This window comes from Parambassis ranga, chromosome 22, assembly GCF_900634625.1.
Source record: "Parambassis ranga chromosome 22, fParRan2.1, whole genome shotgun sequence".
Classification (NCBI taxonomy): domain Eukaryota; kingdom Metazoa; phylum Chordata; class Actinopteri; family Ambassidae; genus Parambassis; species Parambassis ranga.
Window position 1 is genome coordinate 18,141,532 of NC_041042.1, and position 27,723 is coordinate 18,169,254.

At 41.4% G+C, this 27,723-nt stretch overlaps 2 protein-coding genes across 4 annotated transcripts; one reads left to right on the forward strand and one right to left on the reverse strand.

Annotated features, from left to right (window-relative positions):
* Nucleotides 1-212: 212 nt before the first annotated feature.
* dnal1 (dynein, axonemal, light chain 1) lies at nt 213-9,996 on the reverse strand. 3 transcript variants are annotated; one of them, XM_028395017.1, is made up of 8 exons: nt 9,861-9,996; nt 2,173-2,211; nt 1,920-2,029; nt 1,643-1,698; nt 1,509-1,564; nt 1,290-1,416; nt 1,038-1,178; nt 213-917 (listed from the first exon to the last, which is right to left on the reverse strand). In XM_028395017.1, exons 3-8 carry the CDS (start codon nt 1,952-1,954, stop codon nt 871-873), a joined length of 462 nt encoding a protein of 153 aa, XP_028250818.1. In that variant the 5' UTR covers nt 1,955-2,029; nt 2,173-2,211; nt 9,861-9,996; the 3' UTR covers nt 213-870. The 3 variants fall into 3 exon arrangements, with proteins under 3 accessions (XP_028250818.1, XP_028250817.1, XP_028250819.1); XM_028395016.1 differs by lacking the exon at nt 9,861-9,996 and adding an exon at nt 2,863-2,970; XM_028395018.1 differs by lacking the exon at nt 9,861-9,996 and adding an exon at nt 2,718-2,840.
* gphna (gephyrin a) lies at nt 8,274-27,596 on the forward strand. The gene is made up of 24 exons (XM_028395015.1): nt 8,274-8,466; nt 12,059-12,137; nt 12,214-12,271; nt 12,781-12,873; nt 12,980-13,074; nt 13,195-13,261; nt 14,275-14,571; nt 16,234-16,335; nt 18,428-18,565; nt 19,819-19,861; nt 20,019-20,156; nt 20,251-20,343; nt 20,646-20,701; nt 20,929-21,048; nt 21,129-21,187; nt 21,265-21,418; nt 21,511-21,632; nt 21,992-22,079; nt 22,224-22,297; nt 22,521-22,585; nt 24,000-24,103; nt 24,398-24,494; nt 24,576-24,714; nt 24,798-27,596. Exons 1-23 carry the CDS (start codon nt 8,274-8,276, stop codon nt 24,707-24,709), a joined length of 2,469 nt encoding a protein of 822 aa, XP_028250816.1. The 3' UTR covers nt 24,710-24,714; nt 24,798-27,596.
* Nucleotides 27,597-27,723: the final 127 nt, after the last annotated feature.

A 27,723-nucleotide genomic window follows, 5' to 3' on the forward strand; every position in this document is an offset into this window, starting at 1 on the left:
TGTTCGTGGACATTTTTGTCCCATAGACTTCCATTATAAACACATTTTTTGACTGCACAGCCATGGCACTACATAATCATGCATTCCTGATTGTTGGTGGTTTACCCTGTTGGTAGGAGGTAAAATTTATTATTTTTATAGTTAACAACTTAATGACCCTATTAACCCTTTACCTGCAGGCCTGCACGAAAGGGGGTAAAATTTGCCCACAGTGTATTATTGACCTATGAAAAATGTTAAACTCATGTTAACAAAATGTATGTAAAATTAAGCTTATTCAGCAAAAAGTATTCAATTAGCTCACATATAGACAAGGTTATGGCCAAATTAAACAGTCTCACCAATTTTAGATCCATGTTCCTAACCTAATGTTGCCATTACAAGATGATGCATTAATGGCCGATGATAAAGATAGCTCAGGTAATTATTAGCTTATTTCCTGTGATACACCTACAACAATCAGCTCATTGTGGGTGAGAAAAGGTCCAGTGGTACACAGCTAATAGTGTTGCCTGATCTGGTCCAGTGGTCTCTTCTCACTAGTTTGTGGGCTGCACTGTGCTTTAGCTCTTGTGTAAAAGACACAGAGATTGATATACGATGGACAGGAGGGCGTTAAAAAACTGATGAACTTCTTTTAAAAGTTCATCAAAACTGCATTCTGGTCCCAAAGCCACAAGGTCTGTCTTGTCAATTTAAAAAAATGTTTTAACTCTAAAACATTCAGTATTTTTTGGTAACGTTGTGCTTGTTGATGTACAGCAAAGCCTGTATCATTTTATAAGGAACAGCACCAAGAAAAACAATACAAAATGTAAAAAAGGAAGACTGCTGGGGATACAGTTAGACTTGCACAAACATTTTATCTCCTTAGTCTCCTTCTGCATCTTCTACTTCCTCTTGGATGACTGGAGTCCCTGGAAACAACAACAACAACATAAAACCCCACTCATATTATTACCTTACACTAAAAGCCAGTGTGTGCCTTGTAACAAGCACCTTAAACAGTCAGTGATTTACACTCCACTGAAACTTACCGTCTAGCTTTTTCAGATTACGAAGTCTTTTACAGGCTTCATTCATCCAGGTGCCCTCAGCTGAGTGCTTCTCCTCCAGAGGATTTCCAACAAAAACCAGGTCTACCAGGCATGGAAGGTCAGCCAGCTTTACGAACTCTCCTGCTCAATGCAGACAATGCCATTAACTTCTACAATTAAACCATCTAAACAGATCCACTGTAAGTCTCTTTCAAAATGTAACTGTGCACTATGTTTATGATTGTAGCTTACCCCAATCTTTGACCAGGTTGTTGGACATGTAGAGGACTTTAAGATTCTTCAGGCAATGGATTCCCTTGAGCTTCTCTATCAAATTATAAGAGATCCACAATTCTTCTAATGTGTCCCCTACGGCCTCCTGTGAACACATAGGCACCAACCAGAAGTCAAACCATGTGCATCCAAAGTGTGAATTTAGCATAATGTCTGATCATCAATTAAGTTTCATACCAGCCCGGTGAATGCTTTGATATTATTTCTGGCTAGTGATAATATCTTCAGGTTCTCTGGAAAAACCCAACATCACGTTACAAACACAGAATTCCACCTGGGATCGAACTGTGTGTGTGTGTATTTATACTCACTCAGGCCATTGAGATTAGTTATTTTCTCAATACAGTTTGTGGAAAGCGAGAGCTTCCTGTGAAGGGCACAGCACATAGCATATTAATGAAGTAAGCACTGTGTTTTATTTTACTCAGAAATGTATTGATATTCACTATTAAAGATACAGATGTGGTGCATGTATACTGTACAGTCAAAACCATGTTTGTGTCAAGTCTCAATGGCTCTTTGTATTAGGAAACAACACTCCACGGGTGAGTAAGTCAGTACAGACTAAGCCTTTGTATTGGGACTCACTCGCAGTTGGTGAGTGTGGAGAGAGAGGCGTCCATCTTCTCTATAGGAGGATACTGACCATACAGTTTAATGGCTGTAGCTTCACTCGCTTTCTCCCCCGACTTCTCCTCCTGTATACAAACACACACTGTTATCAGCAGACCTATTTTGCAACTACACGAGCAACATTTTTTTTGTACTTACATGTGTATAAATGCAGTTTTAAACCTCTATTACACAGTATTGCATGGTATTCTGTCTGTTTGCCACTCACCCATTTGGCCAGCGCCTCTTTGATAGTCGTAGCTTTAGCCTGAAGACATGACATAACATTCAGTCAGAGAGGTACCACAACACATCTGGCTAGTCTAAGGTAAACAGAAACTTTCAAATGTACACTGTCATTATCTTACTGCGGTGTTTTGCTATATACACAAGACATGGGCTACACTATGTTAAAACACAGACGCATATTAGTCATTAGTTTGATTGTTCTTCATCCTCTTTCTTCGTCTTCTTTTTTATTCTTCCGTACGTTTTTTGGCATTATCTTTCCAAAAAAAATGTAATTTTACAAATATTAAGCAATTTCGGTGTCTGCTGTTACCATGGTGACAGGCTGACACACAGGTATACACAGAGCCATGCAAAGCTCTGAACTGCTCTGATTAGATTCAGATCAATCCTTCACATCAGCGTTCAAAGCAACGCTCCAGCTGCAGCAACCAAACTGGCATTTTGTTCAGGAAATGCCCTTTTCCAGTTGTACTGTCAGCCCTTTAACTAGCTAACAAGCTAATTAACGTTAGCCCGTGTTACCTCGCAGCTGCAGCGCTGCAGCGTCTAGCGTCAGTCTTAACCCCGCCGCATGTTCTTATAGGTGCTGACAGCTAACATCACACAAGCAGCGACTAACAAACGACACAAATGACGACGAAATTTTGCCGAAAGCACAAACACTCACCATGTTGAGGACTGATGTCTGCTCTGGTTGCTATGGCACTGGCAGACTATAAACTACGCATGCGCAGTGTAAATAACTCGAAACGCTTGACCCAGATAACAAAATGTAATTGCAATTAAGACCAATGCAGTTATTGCTTTTGTAGATATCAAAGCACACAAAACTGAAGCGTTGCCTTAGCACACTGAGTACTAGCTTGGCTTATACAGACCTACAACCTGATCTGAAGGAATATAAAGCCTTGTTTCCTGCAGCTGTTACCGCTTCAGTGCTGCAACACCGACCTCTTGTGACAAAACATGGGTATTGCATAGATCCACTAACCTTGGATTACATTAGATTTGGAGAAATGTGAATAGGTGTGCTATTGACACAACTCTCAACACCACTGAACAGTAAAGGAACACATGCTGTGCACTGCAATAGTTTTACTGAGATTGTCTAAAATGTGTGATGTGTCATTAGTTTGATAGGACGATGCATTGAATAAATAGAACATGGATTGAAAATCCATCAATGGTTGTACTAATGCTGGAGCTACCAAACAATAGCCTACATCCCAAATGTAGCCTACCGCATCATAATCCATGAGGGCCCCCCATTGCAGCAGGAGTTGTGACCTACTAAATCATGCCATTGTATCAACAAAAACAGCATCATTTTATATCCTGTAGTTGCTCAGCCACTTATAATGATCCCATGATCTCTGTATGTGTCACTGTAAGCTCCAACAGGCATATGAATCATGTTACTTTAGATGAAACGGAGCATTGAAGGCAAATTGTTATTTAATTTCCTGTTCTTAGAACATACAGTGAGGTCTGTAGTCTTGAATGCTTTTTTTTTAATGGCATTATTAAATGTGGTGTCACGTTTTAAAACCTAAAATCTATATTGTATTAATAAATGTACATTTGACTCCTGTCACACATGCATAATGCACCCATCAGGGGAAGAAGCCAGATCAGTATGTCAGTCCACTGACCAGCCTATGCACACGGTGTACAGTGTCACAGACACAAAAACACACAGGCCACTGCAACTTTAGAGTTTATCTGTGACTGCAGTACATGTCTAAACACCCAGAAAGAAGAATGTAAAGAAGAACGGCAGGCCTTTTAATTGTACAGTGCAGACTTGGAGTAAGCATGTGCTTCAACAGCTGTATAATTGCTAAACGATCCCCTCTTCCTTTTCCACATTTTAATTAAATGACCAGGATTTAGATGGAGTCACTGATAAGCTTCTGAACAGAGAACGTGACTTGAAACTGAAACCTCGGGTTTAGGTTTGCAGTACGCAGCAGACATTTCCTGCTCTGACGATTTTGTCCTACATATATGTTCACAGTGACAGATCAAATAGCCTCCCTGGGTAGTGAATGTTTTACAGGAATTCATTCAGAACACATGTGTGAATGGGTTTATAGGGAGAGGCGGAAGAAGTGCATCAAAGCCAAGAGAAGGATTAAAGGAACAGTTTTTGGAAGTGCATAGGTTTTAGACATACTGTAGTGCATGGGGTCAATATATGGTTAGCCTAGCTTAGCATAAAACACACTAACGAAGCATACTCTCTATAATAACATTCTCCTGTGAGAGCGCTTCTACATCAAGCCGTCTCCTGCCTCTAGCTATGAATAGATGCTAAGCTAGGCTAACATTTCTTCCAATTTTGGCACAAAAGTCATCCTGTTGAGTGAAAAACGTGGTGTATCGATGACCCCTAAATGACAGGGAGCATGTAAAATGAAATTTGCAATATCAGTGACACTATTAAAAAGCTGCACTGTGCAATTTGTGGTGAAATTAAAAGGGTTTAGAAATACTTTTCCTTTTGCATTGGTGATAAATCAACTGTGAAAGAAACCTAACCTAGGAGTGCTGTTACAGATCCAGTGACAGTGCTAATGTGTGTGTGTGAGTGTGGAGTGGGTGGTGTCTGAAAGAAACAGGGGGAGTATAAAAGAAGTTTGACAGTCAGCCTCCTGGTCATCAACGATCAGTTCGCCTGACAGAGAATGCAAAGGCGGGGCGTGAAAAGCTTGCATGCAGCTGTTCATCACAAACAGGATCGTTCAGATTTGAACAAGAACAGAAGGAGATGGGCAGTGAACGTTCCTGACAAGAAAAGTCAAACTTTGGAGATCGGTGTCCAACGGATTAACAGGCCAGCACGGTTGTACAATAATCTTCAAGTCGCTGTAACTTTTAGCAACAGTGTGAATGTCCTGAGCAGGTCCAAACACTCCACGGGTCTGTCCACACCGAGACAGACACATGTCTATCTACCGCCCATCACTGAGTCAAGAACCATCTTTGGAAAAGTGGACCCCTCTGCTGTTCTGCACAGGAAGGAGTCATTCAAACCTAAAACATACAGAACAAACGTACCAAACAAAGTAAAGGAAAACGCTGTGTCCCAGGTGAGTGTTGCACATTCTGAGAAAATACCTCAGGAGCTTAACAAATATGATAAAGCCAGTCACAAAGGAGCTCTCCAGGATTCAGAGACCTGCAGCAGACTGATCAGACAGACTTCTGATCATCAGCCGGCTCCTGTTATGACTCCAGAACCATTGGACACCAGCGATCCTGGTGACACCGGCGGCCATATGACGATGATGTCAGTCAGGGTCAAACATGACGCCGGCGTCTGTGATCCGAGGCATCAGAGAGAACTCTGCTCCGATGACTCTGCTATTGAAACAGAATCTGAGGACTCTGAAGGTCGTCCAGGGGGAGAGGACAGTGATGATGAATACTACACTGAACAGAGGATCACAGAGTGGGTCCTTAAAGTCAACTCAAGCCTGTTCTCAAAACATAATGACGACGACACGAAGGATGTGGGGACTATAAACATAATCTACAGAGGAGACAAATAAAGCTCTCAGTACTCTAGGAAATGATTTTGGAGATGACATGTTGCTGAAGTCCATGCACAGATGTAAAATTTAAATTTTCATAAAGGTCTTTCAGAGGTAACAAAAGGGACAAACATTAACCTTTAGCATGTGTAGTGTTATTCAAGAACCATATCAAATGTGATATCTTATCATATCATGATTTATCCATCTATATGGAAGTATTTATCTGTCAGGGATCATTGCCTGCTTTCATGTCTGTTTGCAGTTATTGTAGATGGATTTGATGTAAGTTGGTCGTACACTGTATATTGAAGAAGTGTCAGGTATCTGCTGATACACCATGTAAGGCCCAGGTGTCTGTAGGGCTGTGTGTATGGGATCAGTGTATCCCTGATACAGACTTGGATGTCAACAAAGGGCAAACACTCAAAGCTAATTATCCGTGTTGCACCATCTGCTTTCATTTCCCCTCCTCTGTATGTAGGGGAAATCATTGCCAGATATCTGTAGACAGCCATACATGATATGAACGTGAGTTTTGTGAACTAACCATTTTTAGCACGACAGCTGTGTGACAGGCCTCTGTGTTCCTGTACAGGATAAAGTAGGTTTAAGATTGGTTGGTGTATGTTTGCCCTCTTTTATTTGATAGAAAAATAAAGGGTATAGGAAAGAGAAGAGATGACACACTTGGTGGCTGTAATGCCAATAATCCCACACCAGAAGCATCTGAGACCCCTTAAACAGGTGGGTCCATTTGTGGCGTGCACACCATGATTTACATGGCAATGGGCTTTAATCAATCCAAACCTGCCACCATTAATATCTCAGTCTTTTCAGAGTCTAAAAAGAGTAAGATTAAGAGTAGATCCCAAACATACTGGTGAGATTACAATTGTTAATCTGACCCTGAGATTAATAATAATAGATATGTATAGAGATTACAAAATGTAAAGTCAAGCTGTGTTAGCTGAGGTCTGCATGTCCCAGATCCACTGGTTGTAATTTAGGTTTTCTCTTCTCTCTTAACTTTACAGTTTACAGAAGAAATCCAAACACAATTTTGAACAAATTTTTGGATTAGATTAGAATCTCTGGCAATTTTGGACATTAAAGGTCACCATGAGAATATCTCGTAGTATTTTAAAGCCAGTCACCGTGTTCTGTCACACACATCCGTCACATGACACAAACCTTACGTCCTGCTTTCATGTTACATGGCAACAACATCCTCTCTGCTATATCTCACTCACTACATTTCAGGCGGAAATTTCACACATCAATGCTTCCATAATGAGGAGAATACAAGTTCTATCACACCACGTTCAAACCACCATCCTCCTTATTATAATATGTGTGTCAGAGCAGCCTGGGGTAAATCTGGGGGCAGCTGCTGCTTTATGTGGCCTTGTCTTATAGCTAGTGTAACACAAAGATATTAAAGATAGATTCATACCATGACCTAGAAGACCAGTGATTCTCAGCTTACAGCCCTGCAGTCAGTGTCTTATTTACAATGAAAATAAATGTATTTAAACCGTGTCTAAATATTTTATTTGTTATAAACAAGACGACTATTGCAGAGATAATTCAGTAAACTAACATTACGTATGAGCAAACATACTAATAAACTAATATAAAAAAGAAATACAAGAAACAAGTAAATAATAACTTTCTTCATTTTTAATAAAGTAATGTTGTAAAACGTTGCCCCTGACAACTAGCCCCATAATGATGAGGAGCTGGAACACTGACATGATGACATCATCGTCTCCACTAGGACAAGATGGAACCATGTCAGGAAATGTGCAAATAAAATGTGATTACTGTAACCCTGCGACACCATTGGTGTTAAACATGTTGTCCGAAAGTCAATGTTTCAATTGCTGTTTAATAGTAAATGAATAAAATAAATAAATAAATCCAGTGTAAAAAAAAAAAACTAAAAGAATGTAAACTTGAACAAATTTTTAAAATTTTAGAACAACAAAATATCAACATTGTTTCATTAACACAATGTCAATCAGTTTTTTGGGGGGAACCTTTTTGAATTTTAGTCATTTTCTCTATTAGGCCTCTTAAAGCCACTTAATCTCACACCTGAGAACTGAGACGTTGTAAATAACCCTTATCTTAGAAAATGATCTTATTCTAGAAATGTCTTCAGGGTCAGATCTTGGTGTCAGGAAGCTTTATTTATATGCAGTGCCTGTGGAAACAGTGGAATAAAACACTTTAAACTCTAAGATGTTTTGTGTGGTAGTGCCTATATTACATATTAATAATTATGTTCCTCAAAGGTGCCAAATGTCTGCATCCTCCCTGTGTTGAGGTTATATCTGATACTAAACAGATGATTTGTGGCTGAGGAGCCAACTTCAGATCAAACCATATATTTCCTGCTGTCGCCTCACTGCTTATGTGAGGCTGTCCTCCCCAGTCCTGTGGTTCCGCTCTCTGCCGGTGTCACCGGGGCCCGGATCCGTTCCACTTGGAGCCAGGACATTTAAACACTAAAGGACACCAGAGCACTCACACACGCATGCACGCTCTCGGGTCGTCCTCCAGAGGTGCAGCAGCAGCAGCAGCAGTCCGCACACCACCACCACCACCACCACCACCACACAATTTCTATGTATGTGCCGTCACAGTGCAGACAGAGGTTGTAAACATGGCGGCGGACGGGATGGTGCTCACCAACCACGACCATCAGACCCGAGTTGGAATTCTGACGGGTAAGGAGGCAGTTTGAATAAATGATACAAGATGCGTCCTAATGGTTCACATGTGTGCCGTTTTACCGTCGCTCGTCTCTGCACGTCCGTGTCACGATACGAGCTGTCTTCGCTGCAGAGCTAGCTAACGTTAGCCACTATGCTAACCGGTACTCCTACTGCTCTAATGGACAAGTTGACTCCCCTGACAGCTCGGACAGATGTGCAGAGCGTTCATAAACCGTGCTGTGTGCATTTGTATCGTGATGTTGGAACACGTGTGTTTATATGTGAAGTCATATTTCAGCGGTGCTCCTAGCTACAGGACAGTATAGTGAGACATTTTATTCAGCGTCAAGCTTGACAGGAGGAAATCGAACCCCCCAGCGAAGACTTTCAGAATGTTGGGTGAGCTGTTCCTCGGTGAAAATCTTCTGCAGTGAGAATTTAACACAAAAAAAACAGCGCTTTTATTTTGAAAGCAAAGCCACAATGGTTCCGTTTCAGTTTTGGTGCAAGTTATATTTTCGAGCATTGTAGCGTTACCGAGCCTACATGAGCTGCATTATTCATGTCCCTGTGCAGAGCCGATATGTTGGCGGCGATTGATGAAGCCTTTCATTGACATCCTGTAGTTCTATCTGGTAACATGGGCGGTGTGTCTGTGTCCTTATTTAACGCAGTAGCGTGCTCTTGTTAATCATAAATCTTCAGTATTAAAATTAGAACGAACGGCGCAGCGCCAGGCAAAATGAATTCTGTCGTGCAGGTTGTGTTAGCAGCTCCTCAGCTGATGTTCGCCTGTGAGTCGTGCAGAGGAGCACTGGGACCAAGGCACAGCCGTGCGACAGGCACCAGGATCCCCGTGTTTGCTAAGGCAAGAGGGGGGAGACGTGAGGATAATGCTAAGAAGATGAAGCCAGCAGCTGGCTGGCAGGTCTGTGGTGGTTTGATGAGCTAGCATCTCGGCTAAGAGCAGCCAACCCCTTCGCTGCCCATCCAGCTGATGAGAACAACCTCTGTCACATGTTAACACACGTTCCCAACCCATTCCTGTGATTGGTGTTTGAGGTTGGGTGTGTTTCTTTCAATGTATTTATTGCTAGTTAGGGCTCTTTGGTGAAATATGAATTCATGAAATGTGACTATCCTATAGAGCTTTAGAAGGGTTTTTGCTTATAAGGGTTTTAAAATTCCATAGAACACCTTGGGCCAAGTGATGGGTCTGTGACTCTGTGTTGCTGCAAATTAAAATTGATATTGTGTTATTCTAGTTTGATCATAGATTTCCGATCATCAGGCATCTTTAGCTGGATTCACATTCAGGTCTCATGTCCATAAATCAGAGATATAGGACTACAACGTGAAAAGATTTGATCCTGATTCAAACATCAGAGTTGTGTGTCTATACAGACCTGAATAATCCAGTTTGAGTCCTCTCAGCCTGGTAGTCTGAACATATGCTTTGATTTTCTTCACCGGTTAATTGCTTGTAAGTTTGTCACTCTGCTTGCAATGGGGTTCCTGTGCAGTCACAAAAGTGTGCAATCATCATCTCATATGAATTCACAAGGTTGGTGCTGACAACCTTTATCAGCTGCACAAGCTATTGCATCATAATAATGTTGTCACCTCCATACGCACAGTGATTGTAACCGGTTGTGTATTTTGACCTTGGACATTGACAACCAACTTTAACGCAGTCCCTCTAGGCTGTACAAATCTTGATTTTCTGTACACAGTATGCATCAAATTTACAATTTTATGATATTTTTATTTATTATAATAATCCTCTAGCTAAGTATGGAAACGTTTAAATGTTAGATGTGTAGTAGAAACCCTGATGTAAATTGTTGCCCTCTAAGACATGACCTGCACCTTAAGATTCTAGGTGTGTGTCATCTCAAGGAAACCCTGTGTCTTAGCCACAGCATTCACTCACAGTGAGAATAGGATGTTTTGAGACAGCCTCCGCCCTTTGGGCTCACTAATCAGAGTCCTGTTGAAGAGAAAAGTGCAGCAGGTGGAAGCAGCAAGTGAGGAGCGCAGTTGCCAAAAATGTTCATAGGTGAAGGAAGTAGCTCTGTCCTACCCGGAGATGGATTCCCTGATGATAGCAATGTACGGTAATGCTTGTTAACAAACAGCAAGTGTATCCACCCAGACGTGGCTCAGGCTGCTGGGGGTGCCAGAAGCATTCACAATCTTGAGGCTACTTCATCAATGTGCTCTCAGAGGCGATGCAGCAACATGCATGTGTATCCTCATCTCCAAGTGGGTCAAGGTCAGAGTCATTCACAAATGCCTGGTTCATCCTATATGATGAAGAAGCTGCACTGATACGATAGGTTCACTGCAAGGCCCGCTGGGACTGAGCAACGGGGTGGTGACAGCATCCTCATCCTAAACGTGTTGGGCAGTATGAGTCCAAGGGAGTTTGGTAGGAAGGGCAATATATCAGTTTTCCTAGAACTATAGACTGTTTAGCTGTGAGGGACTGCTTACCCTGTTTCAAGGGGAAACATGCTCATAGTAGCCCTGAAGTCTATTAGAGAACTAAGAGACTGTGTCTGTGGGCTTATCTTGTGCTTGTTTCCCAGTGGCTGATGCGTGTCTGAGCCAGTGCAAATTCTGTGGCCTATTACTGTATTCCTACCAGAGTCTGTGCTCTGGGGGTGGAGGGTCCACCCTCAAGTGGTGTAACGATTTGGGTTGGGTGCAGGGAAGCCTGTAAGGATCTGCTTGCTTAAAAAAGGCACAACATTGAGTGTCAAATAACAGGGTCATATGATTCTTATTTTGTTGGGTGGAGAGCCTAGCAGCTCCAGGTACGGATCATTCTCCTGCCCCAGCTGAGGACTGGCAGTGTATGGGTCTTGTTGGCCCCAGTTGGCTGGCCTTTACTGGACTTACTTCCACACATGACGTTTTTTGTTCCATCATTAAGGGATCATGTACCAGCCATAAACGATGGCCACATCAGTGGCACATTTCTGAGTGACACCGTTTCTGTGTGGCTCCAGGAGGCTATGATCTCCCCTCAGCTGCAGCCTCTGGTCCTGCAAGCCTGAAGTAAGTCACCCTGTGAGTCTATCAGAGGGGTGACCTTGAGAAGGAAGCTAGAAAGTTGACTTACTGGTTGCTCAGCAGTAACACTGTGGCCAAATGGTGATAAATGCATGTCATGAATATATATGGTAAGGCTGACCAATGACTAGGCCAGGCTGATGGATGCAACTTGGAAGCACCAGTACACATGTCAACCACAACACAACCTCAGGAAGAGCCTAGTTCACCATGGGGTTAATATGTGCCGGTGCAGGCAGTGTGATGCTCTGAGTGATGTTCAGCTGTGAAACACTGAGACCTGTTTGTTCTCCACCAATGGCTAGTTTCACCTGAAAACATAGAAAAATCAATGCTCTGATCCAACTTTTACCCAGATACAAAAGTTCATCAGCCTAGATGATCTCCAAATATTTGTGTCCTTGATCCCATTGCACCAGGGTTTGAATAAAGCTGTGTGTGTATCAGCTGGCGAAGGCACCAAATGTCTGCTTAAATTAATATTATTTTGGAGAGATAATAAAAGGATATCATTCCTCCTCCTCAGTCAGTGACAGCTGTTACAAGAACTTGGCTGAGGACAGGAGTGGAATGAACCTGAAGGATCTGGTCCATGATCCATCACTGTGAGTAAACAAACCACACACACAGAAAAACATAGATGTGCTCACATTACACTAACTGTTACTCTTTCTTTTGCAGTCTAGGAGGAGTCATAGCAGCCTACAAAATTGTTCCAGACGAGATAGATGAAATCAAGGTAAACATTAACATAATTCAGAGTCCACGAGGCACTTAGTATACCGAACAGTCTGACTTTCCTTCCAGAACTCAAAGTGTTTTAACCTGTCACTAAAGTTACATTCTGAAATGCTGAATGCTAAATGAAAACAGGCTAGTTGTTCCAACTGTACATTGCTTTCCTGACTCACAAATCTTATTAGCACTTGGCTGAAACCCATCTGTCCATCATCTAACACTCAACCAGTCATGTTTCCTCAATTCAATCATCTTCCAGCCACTGAATACAATGGAAACATGCCCCTGTGATGTTTCCCCATGGGGAAAATTGTGTCTTGAGTACCTGAGCAGCGCATCAGAGCTAGCAGGGATTGTCTTCCTCAAGGACCCTTGAGTAGGGCATATGTTGTCATCGCTGGTGTTTCTTTGAAGGAAAGTGCAGCAATTCATTGCAGCTAGCTGAGACCTATAGTGCTAGAGATGAGGAACATACAATGTTATGTTAACGCTGTGATTCTATCTGTGCAGGAAACTCTTTTGGAGTGGTGCGATGAACAGGAGCTGAATCTCATCCTCACTACTGGAGGAACTGGCTTTGCTCCTCGAGATGTTACACCTGAGGTACACGCAGACAAAGCCACAAAGCCTCGATGAAAACCAAGAAATAAAGTTGTTGTTCAAGTGTGTAAAATGTCATCATTCAATGGGTCGTGCAATTGTGTTTTAGGCCACCAGAGAGGTGATCGAGCGAGAGGCCCCGGGTATGGCTCTGGCCATGCTAATGGGATCACTAAATGTTACACCACTAGGCATGCTGTCCAGGTGAATATTTACTATTCCCACCACTACAGTGAGTTAGACATGATAACCAGGAGCTACAGGGCTATGTTGTTGTAATCTGTGTCCTCTCCTGCTTTAATTTGCTGTCCTTTGCGTTTTCAGGCCAGTGTGTGGTATTCGTGGTAAAACTCTGATCATCAACCTTCCAGGGAGCAAGAAGGGTTCCCAGGTACAGTCCTCTGGCTTTTTGTATTAAACTACATAGAGGCTTGTTTTACTTTTGTGAACCCGACCACTAAAAAGTGCCGCTGGAACACATTACAGACATGCCGTGATTCTGATACTGTTTGGCATGAGCATTAGCATGTGAAATTTAAAATTAAAGAAATCCCTAAGTCTAATCCCGGATTTATTTATGTCCACCAGACACTGTTTCTGAAGCGTAGCGTATCCATGCATATGTTACTAGCTGGGTGACAGAGCACATTACTGAAACCTATGTTTACTCCATCAACGCATGTACATACAGGGCAGCTTCTCACCATCCACTCTTAAAACAGTTGCTGCTTCTCTCCCTGCCTTATCCTTCTGATGTTGTCTGTATAAAAAGCATGTTATATTATATAAAATGCTGTTTCTCTACTTCCAAAATGAATCTCTCATCGTACATGGCTGTGTTGTAAAGTTGTAAAGTTAAATGAGGGAGACTTCACCCACTGCGTTTTATTGTGAAAATCTACCAGTTTTTGGTGCCTGACACCCTGTCTGCTCTATGTGTTTGGTGTAAATACACTCATTGACTAAAATGGAAGCGGTTTACAGCGGCTGTCGCACCGCTGACGTTATGCGGCTGTTAGGTGGCCGGTGTAAAACCAGGGTAATCCCCTACATTCTAAAACTCATTGGTAAGTTGCAATGCATCCGTTAAAAAACAATAGAAACGGTTAGATTTGGTGGAATTTTAAGTTCCCAATGGTGCTTGAATGCATCACCGTGTGCAGTACAATGCTGTCAAGAACACATCTAAGCTTAATATCCCAATAACTCATTATGACTAACATGTCTTTACTAATAATTAGCATAAAATACACTATTTGAACCAATAAAAATCTGCTTTACTCCTTGCTGCTTGGCAGCCATGAGTGACTTGTGTAAAACAGTCACATGACAAGAGTTCAGAAAGGTTTGGCTGATCTGCGGGTTTTTAGATACTGGTCAAACCACAAATCCTGTCTTCTCCAGGAGTGTTTCCAGTTCATTCTGCCAGCCCTGCCCCATGCCATCGACCTGCTGCGTGAAGCCTTGGTCCGGGTCAAGTCCACTCACGTCGCACTGGAGCAGCTGCCGTCCCCTTCACCTCTGATGGCCAACACGCACTCCAACACTCACTCCAACACACACACAATGGAGCGCGGCACCCAGTGCGAGGAAGAGGAGGACGAGGAGGAGGACCGCAGAAGAGGCCGCCATGCGCACAACCACCATCACCACCACCAGCATGGCTCCTCCCACATCACCGCAGCCGCTATTGCTGCCAAGGTAACCAGTCCACAGGACACACCAAGACCAGTGCTGCTGCTGCTGCTGCTACTGCTGGAAACTTGACAGATGAAACTTTAATGATCACAGTGGGGAAATTGGGTCATTGCAGCAGCAGGGTACTGTACTATAGATACATGCTGCTTAAAGACTATAGGCTGCTGCAGGAAACACAACAAATGCACACATTAGTAATGATTAAATAAACAGCAGGACACTTCAGGAGGAATTTCGAATTAAAATGTTACACACTGTTAGATTGCTAAATGCAGGTAATGGAAACTAAGTTACTCTAAGCTCCAAAATTCCCATCTGCTAGTCTAGATTTAGATACATGATGTATGAAAACACATTATAGATGTGAGGTGATTAAACCGGCCAGACATCTCCAGTGGCTCCAACATGCACTCACACTGCATACACTGTGATCACATTTGCCTCTTGATGTGATGTTACCCTGCGTGTCTCTTGTGTATTTCACAGTGACAGATATTTTACCTTGCTGTACGTCACAAAGCAGGGTAGAAATAGATGCTGTAAAGCAATCTACCAAGAATGAGCAGTTAATATTTTATTGGCCACTTAAGCGCCCCGCCAGATAACGTTGCATTGCGTAACTCTTGCATGAAAATGATTACATGTTTTAAGATGCACAGGGTTACTCAGTTTGTATCATGTGGCACCGTTTTCCATATGAATACATGAAAAATATATTCCAAACTAAATTAGACTTAGCCAATCACATGCTGCGCCCTGGCTAGTTCTGTCACAACAACTATGACCTCACAGCGTGCACAAGGCTCCTGGCATATTACTGTTTAATCGGTGTATGCGTTGTTCATGCATGGGGTTTACTCAGTGGCTCACTCAGTGTTTATGCAGGTGAGAATACCTTGGTCCTGTTAGCGCACAGTTCTCAATCGTTCGGTTGCTTTAGCACATAACTCAGTACCTCTGATTCTTGTAAGCAAACCAGCATCAACGTGCTACCATGTGTCAGCCTTCAGCATGTAGACGACAACTCGGACATTCATTCGTTCTCACATTTAAAACAACAGTTAGCCGTGAATGTCTAAAGAAACACACTGAAACATGTATTTGCTACCAAGGCATCTGCTCATTCTACTTCTCATTGCAAAGAACACCAAAGAAGAATAGAAGGTTTCTCAGCAGTTGACTGGGTCCAGCTCTTTGAATGAGTCCACCAAGCTGACACATCCATCCAGCACTGTTTGCCTGTCAACACCATGGCTCTAGCTGTTCATAGCTGTTGTAAGGTCTCTGTTAACTGGTTAGAGAAAGTGTGTTAGAATGCAGTCAGTATCAGGCTTTTGTCACTCCCTATTATACTTATATTGATATGATATTGGTAAGTAATCACCAAATAATGATGTGAGTATTTATCGTTTAACCTGTTTATGCCCCTGGCCCCTAGAGTAAATTGGGTCTAAATGTGAAATGTAGAAATTGTCATGACTTTGAGTCATTAGTATTCAGGGTCAGGTAAATAAACCAGTGTCTTCTGGTAAAGCTTGTGTTTCACTAAAATGTTAACCCTTTATAACTTCATACCATCTCATTCACCTGTCTGTCTGTGTCGACATGCATCTGTGTGTGTGTGTGCGTGTTTCTGCCTGCAATGCATGTGTGTGTGTCCATCAGACGAGCCATGCTGTGGTCATGGCTAAGGGGAGTCCCTACCTGCCTGGCAACACACCTGCCCCTCCCACTCATTTCACCTGCTCCTGTACTCATGACCAGCAGGTGAGAGACTCATACTGTTCACACATCTGTTCTACCTCCTCTCATGTGGTCAGTTCATCATCACATGTGTACATCACACACTTAGGTCTGTTCTTCAGACATTGGTAAGTGGGGTCACTTGATAAGATGGTAGATGACTGATTATTACTTAATTAGGATTTCAAATAAATAGACAAGATCATATTCAGGCTAAAATAGTGTTTGCTGGAGAGCTGGGCTACCATGACATTTATGAAAGCTTGTTGTGACAACTTGTATCTCACAGCCATAAAGAATGCTGCCAAAACTCTTCAAAACAATGGAACTAGTTTTCCCTTGGAAGTCACCTGGATAGTTGAGAAAACACACATGCTGTGAGAAAATGGGTTGCCTTGACAACTCCATAACAATCAAGATGGAAAAACAGGAAACAGGAAAATATGAATATATTATTTTAGGGTGAACTTCCCCTTTAAAGTTTATGTAAATGAAGAAGAGGGCCCAAGTTAAAATTCAGCAGTGGTGTTGATGCTATGCTGTCGGTGCTATTTAATTTAATTTAAAAGCAACACACCTGTCTAAATAATTCAATATATTTTGCGTGAGATGTTGGACAGCTTGGTCATTTAGTAACATAGAAATGATCCTTCATCATTGACAGTGCATGAATACATTCATATTATTTTACTCTTTTCCAAAATATATTAAAAATGGTGAATGTATCTACATTTAGAATGATTATTTACTCTTAAACCATCCATAGGTAGAGGTTGACTCCATTGCGATATAAATGTTCCTACAACTGACTGCAGTCCATCACAGTGAAGATTTAAGCCTTGTACGTATGCAGTGTGTGTAATTCCACTTCAAATGCCCTACTACTTCTGCTCCAGACACAGAAGTCTAAATCCCCTTTTTCTTTCTCATTGGAATAATGAGGTTACACTAGAATTTGTTAATGAGAACTTTGATAGTATTTTGGGTGCCATTGAAAGATCAAATTATATCCAGACATAATCAGGGATTAGTTTAGTAAATGTGGGCCAAAGACAGACTTTGTTTACCTCATGTGAATGTGCCACACACTTAGGGAATTCCTAAATCACATGAAGTCTCTGGTCTTATTCTGTGAAAAACAGCAGTTCTTTGGTAACATGTTTTGTCAGTGTGGGCTGTAATATAAAGTCCTGCACCTCTTTGGAAACATACTACATACTCATGGCTGTTTCCACAGACTGGTAAACATCTGTGACTACTGGTCATAGGCGAGTTAATCATGGCTACCAAATTATGCTAAGGATTGTAGTTTTTGTTTTTTGAATTAATACATGTACCGGTAATTGATGTGATGAAATATCAGTATTTGAAGCTGAGAACTCATTACAGTTTCCCATTAAACCAGCGTGAAATTCAAAGCCTGACAATTCAGTCTGTTTCCAGTTTCTAATTATTTCACTCAAAAATGTTGTTGTGCAGTTTAACGCATTTATAAATCATGAAAAAAGAAAATAAGGTTACAATTTCTTCAAATTTTTTAATAAAAAAAAAGGTAAATAAACAAAATATGGTAGCTTGTTACAAATAAAAATTAGTTTTTCACAATACATTTGCACACTCTGAAGTAATTTCACAATTTCACTCATAACAACATCTACATATTTTTTATTGTCCCAGTGTCTTTTACTGGTCTACATTTGGTTAATAAGTGAATTGTATCTTGGAACCAATGATTATTTACATGCAGATACATTTTATACAGCCCAACGACCACAATTATTATTTAGTAAAGACTAATTCTCATTTATGTCTCGATGAAATCACCATAATCATCCTCACTGTCACTTTGCGTCTAAGGCAGAGATCTTGTAGGTAAACATGGAGTGTTTTGGTACGTTGTAACTTGTGGAGAAAGTTTATCAGGACAGTTGAATGCAACAGTATTGGCTATATGTCAAAAAATAGTGGCCGGAAGCCCAGGTCAGTAATAAATGTCATACAGAAACAGCTGTAGTGTACTGTAAAACAACTGAAGAAATTTTTTGACTAGCATTAAGTGTGTCGGTGTGTGTGTGTGTGTGTGTGTGTGTGTGTGTGTGTGTGTGCGTGAGTGTAGATCCCGGACTCGATCATTTCTCGGGGCGTTCAGGTGCTTCCTCGAGATTCGGCCTCTTTAAGCTCCACCCCTTCTGAGTCACCACGGGCAACACAGGCAACCTCCCGCCTTTCCACCGCCTCATGCCCGACACCCAAGGTACACACAAACTTTCACACATGCACACAGAAAGGAGCAGGTCCCACTGTCCCACTGTGCTTCCTACCCTCAGAACAGAAACATGTTTGCATGAACTTCCTGCTGTGCAGCATTTATAAAGCATGCCAAGTATGATACTAGTGACAAAAGTTCCCCAGTTATAGCAAATTAATATTGGACAGTTTCCTGCATGATTAGAGTTTCTGCTAAGTTCCATGACTCCCTAACATACCTCTTTCCCTATAGGATATTTTCTAATGTTTTCTTCAAGTGAAATTTATAAACCTTTCGGGTATTTGTTAAGTCCCAGTGAAGCTCACCTCCAATAGGTCTAATATGACTCCTAACCATGTCAAATGTAGCGGGATGTAAAAGTTCAGATGTTATCATCCTGATTCAACCTCGCAGAACGTCTCGGGACTTGTGTGTTGTTTGGAATTGAATGGGAGTGAATGGGACTGTGAGGGTATGTATAAATATCTTCAGTTGTGGTACATTCCTGGAAATATGGTCCCAATTAATGTATGTAATGGGATTAAAGTGGGGGAAAAATGTGAAAACTCTGGATTATGCTGGAATTGTCTTGAAGGTCATGCAGCTTTAACTTGACATTTTCTCAATGTTTACCTGTTTTCAGTACATCAGTCATGTCATACTCACCACTATGTTGGTCTGAGTTTTGCATCTCTAACATGAAAACATGAATATTTACAATTTGTTTTGTGATTCAGGATTACAATCACTGAAACTCACTTGACATGTGACTTGTATAGCAGTTTAAAGCACATAATCCCTCTTATTTGTGACTGACTTTTAAATCGAAGGAACAAATATTGAGTGTGCACAAGCCAGGAAAAGAAAAAAGAATCACGATGCTGAAACACAACATACAGTTGTTCAGTGTTTAATTCTTCCTTTTCTTCAAGTGGAGGAAGAAGTGAATTTAGTAACCAAAATTTAAAAATGCAGTCAGTTGATGATGCACCCTGACTCATAAGATATGAGACAAACCCAGTTCTTGTGTTGTTCTGCACAATGAGGGAATATGACACACAGCTGCTGGTTTGGTGGCTTTGAATAACACAACTAGACTTCGTGGTATGTATGTTTCAGTGTAGTTGCTAATAATAGATAAATCAGCTTAGAAGCCTTTACCAGGCTGTCCTGTTATGCGGGAAAGGTATTTAAATCATTTCTCACATATATTTGCATCAAACAATGACCAAATATAGAATGTGTGTCTGTCTCTGCAGGTTCAGTCACGATGTGGCAGTAATGAGAACATTCTGAGAGCCAGTAAGTTCACTGTGTGTTTGTCACATTAACATACCAGCTCTGCAAAGGCAGCTTGTGGAATATGTAGACATATGTAAACTTCATGGCATTGTTTATTCATACTTACACACACCTGTTGTGTTAAATCGTGTGTGTGTGTGTGTGTGTGTGTGTGTAGGCCACAGTGCGGTTGACATCAGTAAAGTGGCGCGTCGTCATCGCATGTCCCCATTCCCTCTGACGTCAATGGATAAAGCCTTCATCACTGTTCTAGAGATGACACCTATTCTTGGAATTGAAGTAATCAACTACAGAGGTGAGTTTTCAGATGTGTGTGTGTGTGCTGCAGTCTCTGATGCTGTTGGTGCCTGTAGCACTGAACAGGACTGTCTTGGGCTTTTTGTCTACAGATGGTTTGGGTAGAGTGCTCGCTCAGGACATCTATGCCAAAGACAACCTTCCTCCATTCCCCGCCTCGGTTAAAGATGGCTATGCTGTACGGGGTAAGACCACTAACGCTGCCTGTACTCGTTGAATTTGTCTGAAGTGAAATAAAGTATAAGACTAACCTCTTGGCTGCCACAAAACTCTTACACACATAGAAAAAGGCATAGCAGCAGCCGTATGACCATTAATACACCGTTAATGTAACTGAAGAAGTTTGAAGTGCATGTGAGGTGATGCGTCTGTTTGTCGTTAGTTTGTGAGCACAGCGTTGACAGTTACACATGAAATTAAAATTAGATCTATTAAAAATCAATAGTTTTATTTTCACAGTTAACTTATATTTATAATTGATCTGTAGCTGCTGACGGCCCAGGAGACCGCTTCATCATGGGAGAATCACAGGCTGGTCAACAGGTCAGCTCCAATACAAGAACGCTATTGTGTAATTTAAATGAGCATGTACCTTGTATCAGAATTGTAATATTTACTGCTAGAACTACTAGAGGTCACCTTTTCTTTATTCTTGAATTAAGAATGGGTAAAAAAAACATCCACAGGGGACTATTCCTACATACTTAGTTCTATTAGGTATTCTGCTATAAGTATACATTTACTACATGTCTGTGTGTGTGTGTGTGCAGCCAACCCATACAGTGATGCCAGGCCAGGTAATGCGGGTGACGACCGGGGCTCCAATTCCCTGTGGAGCTGATGCTGTGGTCCAAATAGAAGATACAGAGCTGCTGAGGGAGTCTGAGGATGTAAGAACATCAGTGATGTGTCACCTCGACCACAGAGTTTTCATTTGTGTGATGCGATATTAATCGTCTGTGTGTTACAGGGCACAGAAGAATTAGAGGTGAGGATTATGGTCCAGGCTCGCCCCGGGCAGGACATCAGGTAAAAAAAGAAACGGCATACTTTTGGCGCTGTCCTGTTGGACAGTGGTTAATAATGAGTGTAACATGTTTGCACAGGCCGATAGGTCATGACATCAGGCGAGGGGAGTGTGTGTTGGCTAAAGGAACACATATGGGCCCGTCAGAGATCGGCCTGCTGGCTACAGTGGGAGTGACCGAGGTCAGCGTGCACAAGTTCCCTATTGTGGCTGTCATGTCTACCGGAAACGAGGTACAAACACAATAACGGAAGTTTTCTTTCAACATTTTTCAGTCACTGCTTCTGATTCAGGTGCATTCATCTGTGTGTGTGTGTATGTGTAGCTGTTAAATCCAGAGGATGATCTCCACCCAGGCAAGATCAGAGACTCTAACCGCTCCACTCTTCTGGCCACCATCCAGGAGCACGGATATCCAACTATTAACCTAGGCATTGTTGGGGACAAGTAAGAGTATTACAGCTTTTTTTTATTCAAAGTTTTGTCCCTGTTGTCAGATTTTTCTGTCTTAACAAACCATATCATGTGATCAGGAAATTGCAAAACCTTTAGACTGAAGCAAGCACTATTCCATGCACACATGTCATGACAGCATAGGAGCTCTTATTGTATTCGGATTCAATATCCTAAAAATATTAGATTGATGACTTCCCACTCAGCTCAATGTTACCCCTCCTTAGGTAAACACAAACATATAAATTATTCCCTCAATCTTGACTAAAGCTCCACCATACATCATCCTTTTTAATGCTAAGTAAAAACCTCATCAGTCGTCTGTGTTCAGTGTAATATGCTTGTGTTTGCAGCCCCGATGACCTGCTGTCAGCTCTCCATGAGGGAATCAGTCGTGCCGATGTCATCATCACCTCAGGGGGTGTGTCCATGGGAGAGAAGGTAACCTGTCACCTGTGACTCATCTCCACTCATTAACCCACATGTTGTAAATATATTCAAACACCTCATTTTACAGCTCTGATATTGCTGCTGTAACATCACATTAAAGCAGTTAGTAATCCTGTCTGTGTTTGTTTGTTTCAGGACTACCTAAAACAGGTGCTGGATATTGACCTTCACGCTCAGATCCACTTTGGACGAGTCTTCATGAAACCAGGGTGAGACTGAGGAGAGGGTCTCTGTGGTTCTAACACTATCAAGTTCTACATGTTACTACTCTAATTCTGTGTTACTGCTAGTCCTGCTAGTACTACTACCTCTGTTATTCTAAGGTGGTTTCTATACATTTATACATAGTAGTATATTCCTACTACAGTATGACTGCTGGCTGTTGCTGCTGCTGTCTCCACCTTCATATCTGATCTAATTATGTTTCCTCAGTCTTCCTACTACCTTTGCCACAGTTGACATTGATGGAACACGGAAACTCATCTTTGCTCTGCCAGGTATATTAATGTCTGAAGGGTCTTAATGAGTATGTATCTATTTTTTGTTTAATCACAGGGATCATTTTTATTTAGTGTTCTCAGCCTCAACACCAACAAGATAATATTTTATGACATGATTATTATTATTATCTGAATCCATTTTGCAAAATTAGATCTATAACACTAGAAAAGCAGGCACATTAAAGCAGAGTGAGGAATGTGGTGTACAACTACTACTTGTGCCACTAATGTACATGCTTAAAGTTCCACAAGTGCAGTAATACTAAATCTGATATAGACACATCAGCCACAACATTGTGAGCAGACAGGTGATATGAATAACACTGATTATCTGGTTACCATGGCACCTGTCAGAGTGGGATATATTAAGAAATTTAAATTGCAAATTGAAAGCAGAAGGCTGTAAGTGACACTGACGAGGATCAAATTGTGTTGTCCACCGTTTGGCTCAGTGCATCGACAGAACTGCAGGTCTTGTGGGGTTTTCCCAGTCTGCAGTGGACGCTGAGATGCACTCATGCATGTGAGGAGTGACAACTGGCCCGTGTGGTCGGATCCAACAGATTGAATCTGTAGTTCAACCTGTTGTCATGGGTATCATAATGTTCGGGCTGATCGGTGTAAGATTTACATGTTTTTTTCTTATTTGGCATATTCTAAATATTTAAGATTAGACAACATATAGCAACTAACTTCTGTAGTTAGCACTAACTAACAAAGTTACAACAGGTTAAAATTTGAAGAGCTGCCAGCTGTGTGGTGTTACTGCACAAAGAAATTTGGGAATAAGCCTCATACAGAACCCTCATTGTCTGTTGGAGTGAAGCCCGACAGTGTTTTACTGTGTTGCATTTCTGCTGTTGTTGCCAGTGCCAGATGTCAGTAACGTTGTCATGGAAATGTAAAGGAATCCTACAGCGTAGTGTAGCTTTAGTCGGCCCTTGTGATCTGGTGCATGTTGGTCTTTGCTGATACTGTTATTTAACTTGAGCTTCAGAGGCTCTTCTCTCTGACCATGATTTGACATGTTTATTCTTCACTGCCCAGCTCAGTTGTTCTTTCTTTCTTTCTGAGCGGGTCTATCTTACAACATACAGCAATAATAACCAATCATTTTCAGTGGCATGTTGCTTGCCTTTCACTACTTTAATTGATCTAATTTCTTCATTGAGAACAATCTGGTTTACCCCTGCTGACGACAACTACCAGAGATTTGTTGTCTGTTTGACTGTAAGAAGTTTATTTATTCACCAAGGTCTCTATAATTCACATAGGTACGTGTTGGTGCGATCAGCAGCTAACACACATGCACATACAACACAGCAACTCAATGCTCCATGCAAATAGAGTAGACACTGTGCACTGATGTGAAGTACAGACCATAGTAATTGTTTACTGTGTGATCCTCTAGGTAACCCAGTGTCTGCTGTGGTGACATGTAACCTGTTTGTGATTCCTGCTCTGAGGAAGATGCAAGGCATTCTGGATCCTAGACCCACAATTATTAAAGCTAGGGTAAGAGATGCAAATGTCTGAAGACGTTTATTCACCGAGGTCATGTTATATCCAAGAGTTTAAAATGGAGACAACTGGACTCATAGCAGAGTTTTTCTGGAAGGTCTGGCCACTTCCCTTCATCATCATCATCATCATCATCAGCCGGAATGATGATGAAGCCACTGTCCCTGAGCCCCTAAGAATGCAACAATTATCCATGCAGTAACATTCTGCAACTTTGTAATTAGTGTCATAAACTTTATTTTTAATGACATTCATATTTATCAATATATCTGCGTCAATGTATTTTAGCTTTCCTGTGATGTTAAGCTGGACCCCCGACCAGAGTACCACCGCTGTATTCTAACCTGGCATCATCAGGAGCCTCTGCCCTGGGCACAAAGCACAGGTATGCACACACAGATGTAAACACAAACACTGTGAGGGTCTCACACATGCCTGACCCCTGCCATTCTGGCACTGTTTACAGGCAACCAGGTATCCAGCAGGCTAATGTCAATGCGTAGCGCCAACGGCCTGCTGATGTTACCTCCTAAAACAGAGCAGTACGTGGAGCTGCATAAGGGAGAGGTCGTGGACGTCATGGTCATCGGACGGCTATGATGCAGGTACAGCACATCCGGCAATCCCCAGAGGTCACACAGCAGGCCTGCCGCATATCTTAGTGTGTAACAACAATCCTTCTCCCCAGACTCAATGTCACTCGCTACCGATTAACCATGGCAGTACCGGGACTTCTTGTCTGGACAGGAAATGGGCGGGGGCAGGAAGTGATGCATGTCTACCTGGTCGCCATTAGCTGTGATGTCATATGCAACAGCCAATCGGAGCCAGCGCAGGCTGAGTCCTCATTGGTCTGCTCTGAAGAGATCACTGTATTTCAATGAAGAAAAAAAAAAGTGAAAAAATATATGAAATATGAGATTTATTCTGTAATATTATTACTATCCTGATGATAATGATTATTATTAATATTCTTAATTAATATTCTATTTATTATTATTATCATGGTTCTGATTGAATATTATCATCTTAGTAGTATCCATGCCCTCTTCTCTCCTATTCATTTGCTTTGTGCATTTTCCCCGGTAGATTTAGAGATATAGAGACTTGTCCCTTCTTTCTTCCAGTCCTCCTGAACTTTCTCCCCTATCCCTCACCCTCCTCTTGCTTCTTTTTGTACTTCTACCTTTACTCCTGCTCTGCTCTGTCGTCCTCTATCCAGATATAGAAACCCCTTGATAACCCGTCCCTGCAGTAACCCCTACATCCCCTCTTGGAATACCCTAACAATAGTATTGACTGGAATATGAACTAAAGACATTTTTTTTGATTGAAGCTGCTGATATAGTTTGTGCCAGTACAGTAAATATCACCTTTTTGCCAAAAAAAAAGAGAAAATACAAGAATACTTTGTATTTGTTTGTAATTTATTATCTTTAATTTCTGCAGATGTATTACTTTCAATCCATACTAGAGACACTGAAGCTCCATCATGACTCTCAGTCAAAGCCATGAAATTCTTCTAGGTGGGTCAGTGGCTCATCTGTAGGAGAGGGTGAGGCAGGAATAGACTCCTCCCCCACCACCATGGATTTATTTCGTTGGTCTAATATAAACATAATAGTGATATTTCTCATAATAACCTGTGTGATCTGTAGTCATATCAGAGATGGGCCACGCTGACAGTATTAGTTTGACCCTGCATTCAAGTGGTGTTTGGTGTATGTGAGTTTACATCCTAATATAACAGTAGAATTATATTTTCAAAACTACTGAAAGATAAGGCTGAATTTTTATATTTATTCTATATTTTTATTACTGTATTAACTTGACACAAAATTACCAAAATAAGCAGCTTGTGATGGCTTTACACTGTTTGGGGCTTTAAGCTACTTGTTCCCCCTGTAGATAAAAATACTGAATCAGTCGTCATTTAGGTCCTTATATTTGTGAGAGGAAATAAAATCTCATGTCTGTCCGATTCCATTATGATCAGAGACGAACTCCACGCAGTAAACAGCTGGACAGTGGTGAGGGGGGGGGCTAGTCCTTCTGGCAACTACATGTGGGATTGATCCTTGTCCGTGATTTGTTAACACAGATATGTGTAGAATAGCTTCTAACATCTGTGTGACCAGTTGACAGTCTCCACCTCTCTTCCCCCAACTCAGAGAAAAACTCCAACCTGACATCACTTGAAAGCAGGGTGTCACATTCAGGTGCTTGTAAACTACACCACGTGTATTTCTACCATGACGGTGTAAAGGTGCTTGTCAAAGTCAAAAGAATCGATACAGTTCAAGGCTGTACATCAAGACATTTGACCGCTTTCCTCTCAATGTAAGTATGTAGTCTAGGCATATAGAAAACTCATTTGATATTTAGCCCACTACGAACGAATAGTTAACTCCTGTTGTACCTGTTGGAGGTAATATAAATTACTCAACGCTGACCTTTAATTGTTTACCGATCAACAATAAGTACTCAAATGCATCCCATTCCCACTATTAGTGTGATCAGTGCCAAACAAACCCACATGATGCATTCAAGTCATATTAGAGTAACTACAGCGCTCTGGCACTTTATTTGAATTTAATGGTACCTAAAGTCATTTCAACTAACCTCAGAAATCTAAAGTAAACCTTCATTAATAAAAGCTGCTTTCTGCCCATGTGAACTGAGAGCAGCACTACTCACTGCCCCTGAGCTTTGACCGCTCTCCTAATAGGCTGACACACACTTTTTCCCCACTCCTCTTTCTTTCTCATTGTTCCTCCATTCCCCTCCTCACACTTGCATGCCCATAAAGGGGGGGGCGTGTCTTTCTCTTTGGGCAGGTGTGAATCAATCCAGGCGTGAGACCAAGGTGCAGCACCTGGGTGGAGCTTCTGATCTGATTAAAGTCAATGTTACACTCATGACAAATTTTAATGTGATTATCGCTGTGTAAGCTCCAGTTCCAACGTTGTCTTTCTTTATTCCTCTGGCTTGGTTATCGGAGACTTCCCAGTTACCTCAAATGCACCAGTGACTCATGCTGGGTTCATGTCATTTTTATAAAGAGAAGAAGAACAGGGTGACATCGCAACATTTTGAAGGCATGAAAACTATATTAAAAAAATATATATATACATTTATGTTTTCCCACATTTGGCAGCTCATATTTAATCACTCCATTATGACATGAACGCAGCATCCGAGCACATCCTGGCACCTGCCCAAGGAGAACCAATCAAATCCACATAGATTCTTTTGAGTAAGAAGAAGCAGGTTATTGTTGAACTGCCTTTGTACTGAGTGATTCGTAACACTGAACTCAGTGTCACACTGCACACACTATAAACTATGACCAGCACTTGTAATGAAGCAATGACACAGCATTCTACTACTACTGTATAAATATAATGAAGAGGATGTTTTTTCTGTAATGATATTATTGAAACTGAAGATGAATTAATAAAAATAATCCTGATTATTCTGTAAAGTCTGTTTGGGCAAATGACTTTTGTTTTTGAAATAATCAGAAATTAAGTCAATTTCTCTTGTTTTGTACAATAATTTTCCTAATTTAGTAATATTTGTGTTTATCGTTATTTAATATAGCAAATAAATGC

Bases quoted from the DNA above. Each gene is read 5' to 3' on its own strand.
- dnal1 (XM_028395016.1), bottom strand. The intron at 1,565-1,642 runs GTGAGTATAAAT...GGGTTTTTCCAG, and splicing joins AACTAATCTCAATGGCCTGA to AGAACCTGAAGATATTATCA. The intron at 918-1,037 runs GTAAGTTTCAGT...TGTTGTTTCCAG, and splicing joins TAATCTGAAAAAGCTAGACG to GGACTCCAGTCATCCAAGAG.
- gphna (XM_028395015.1), top strand. From the start codon at position 8,274: ATGCACGCTCTCGGGTCGTCCTCCAGAGGTGCAGCAGCAGCAGCAGCA. The intron at 14,572-16,233 runs GTAACCAGTCCA...TGTGTCCATCAG, and splicing joins CAGCCGCTATTGCTGCCAAG to ACGAGCCATGCTGTGGTCAT. The intron at 21,049-21,128 runs GTAAGAACATCA...TGTGTGTTACAG, and splicing joins TGCTGAGGGAGTCTGAGGAT to GGCACAGAAGAATTAGAGGT.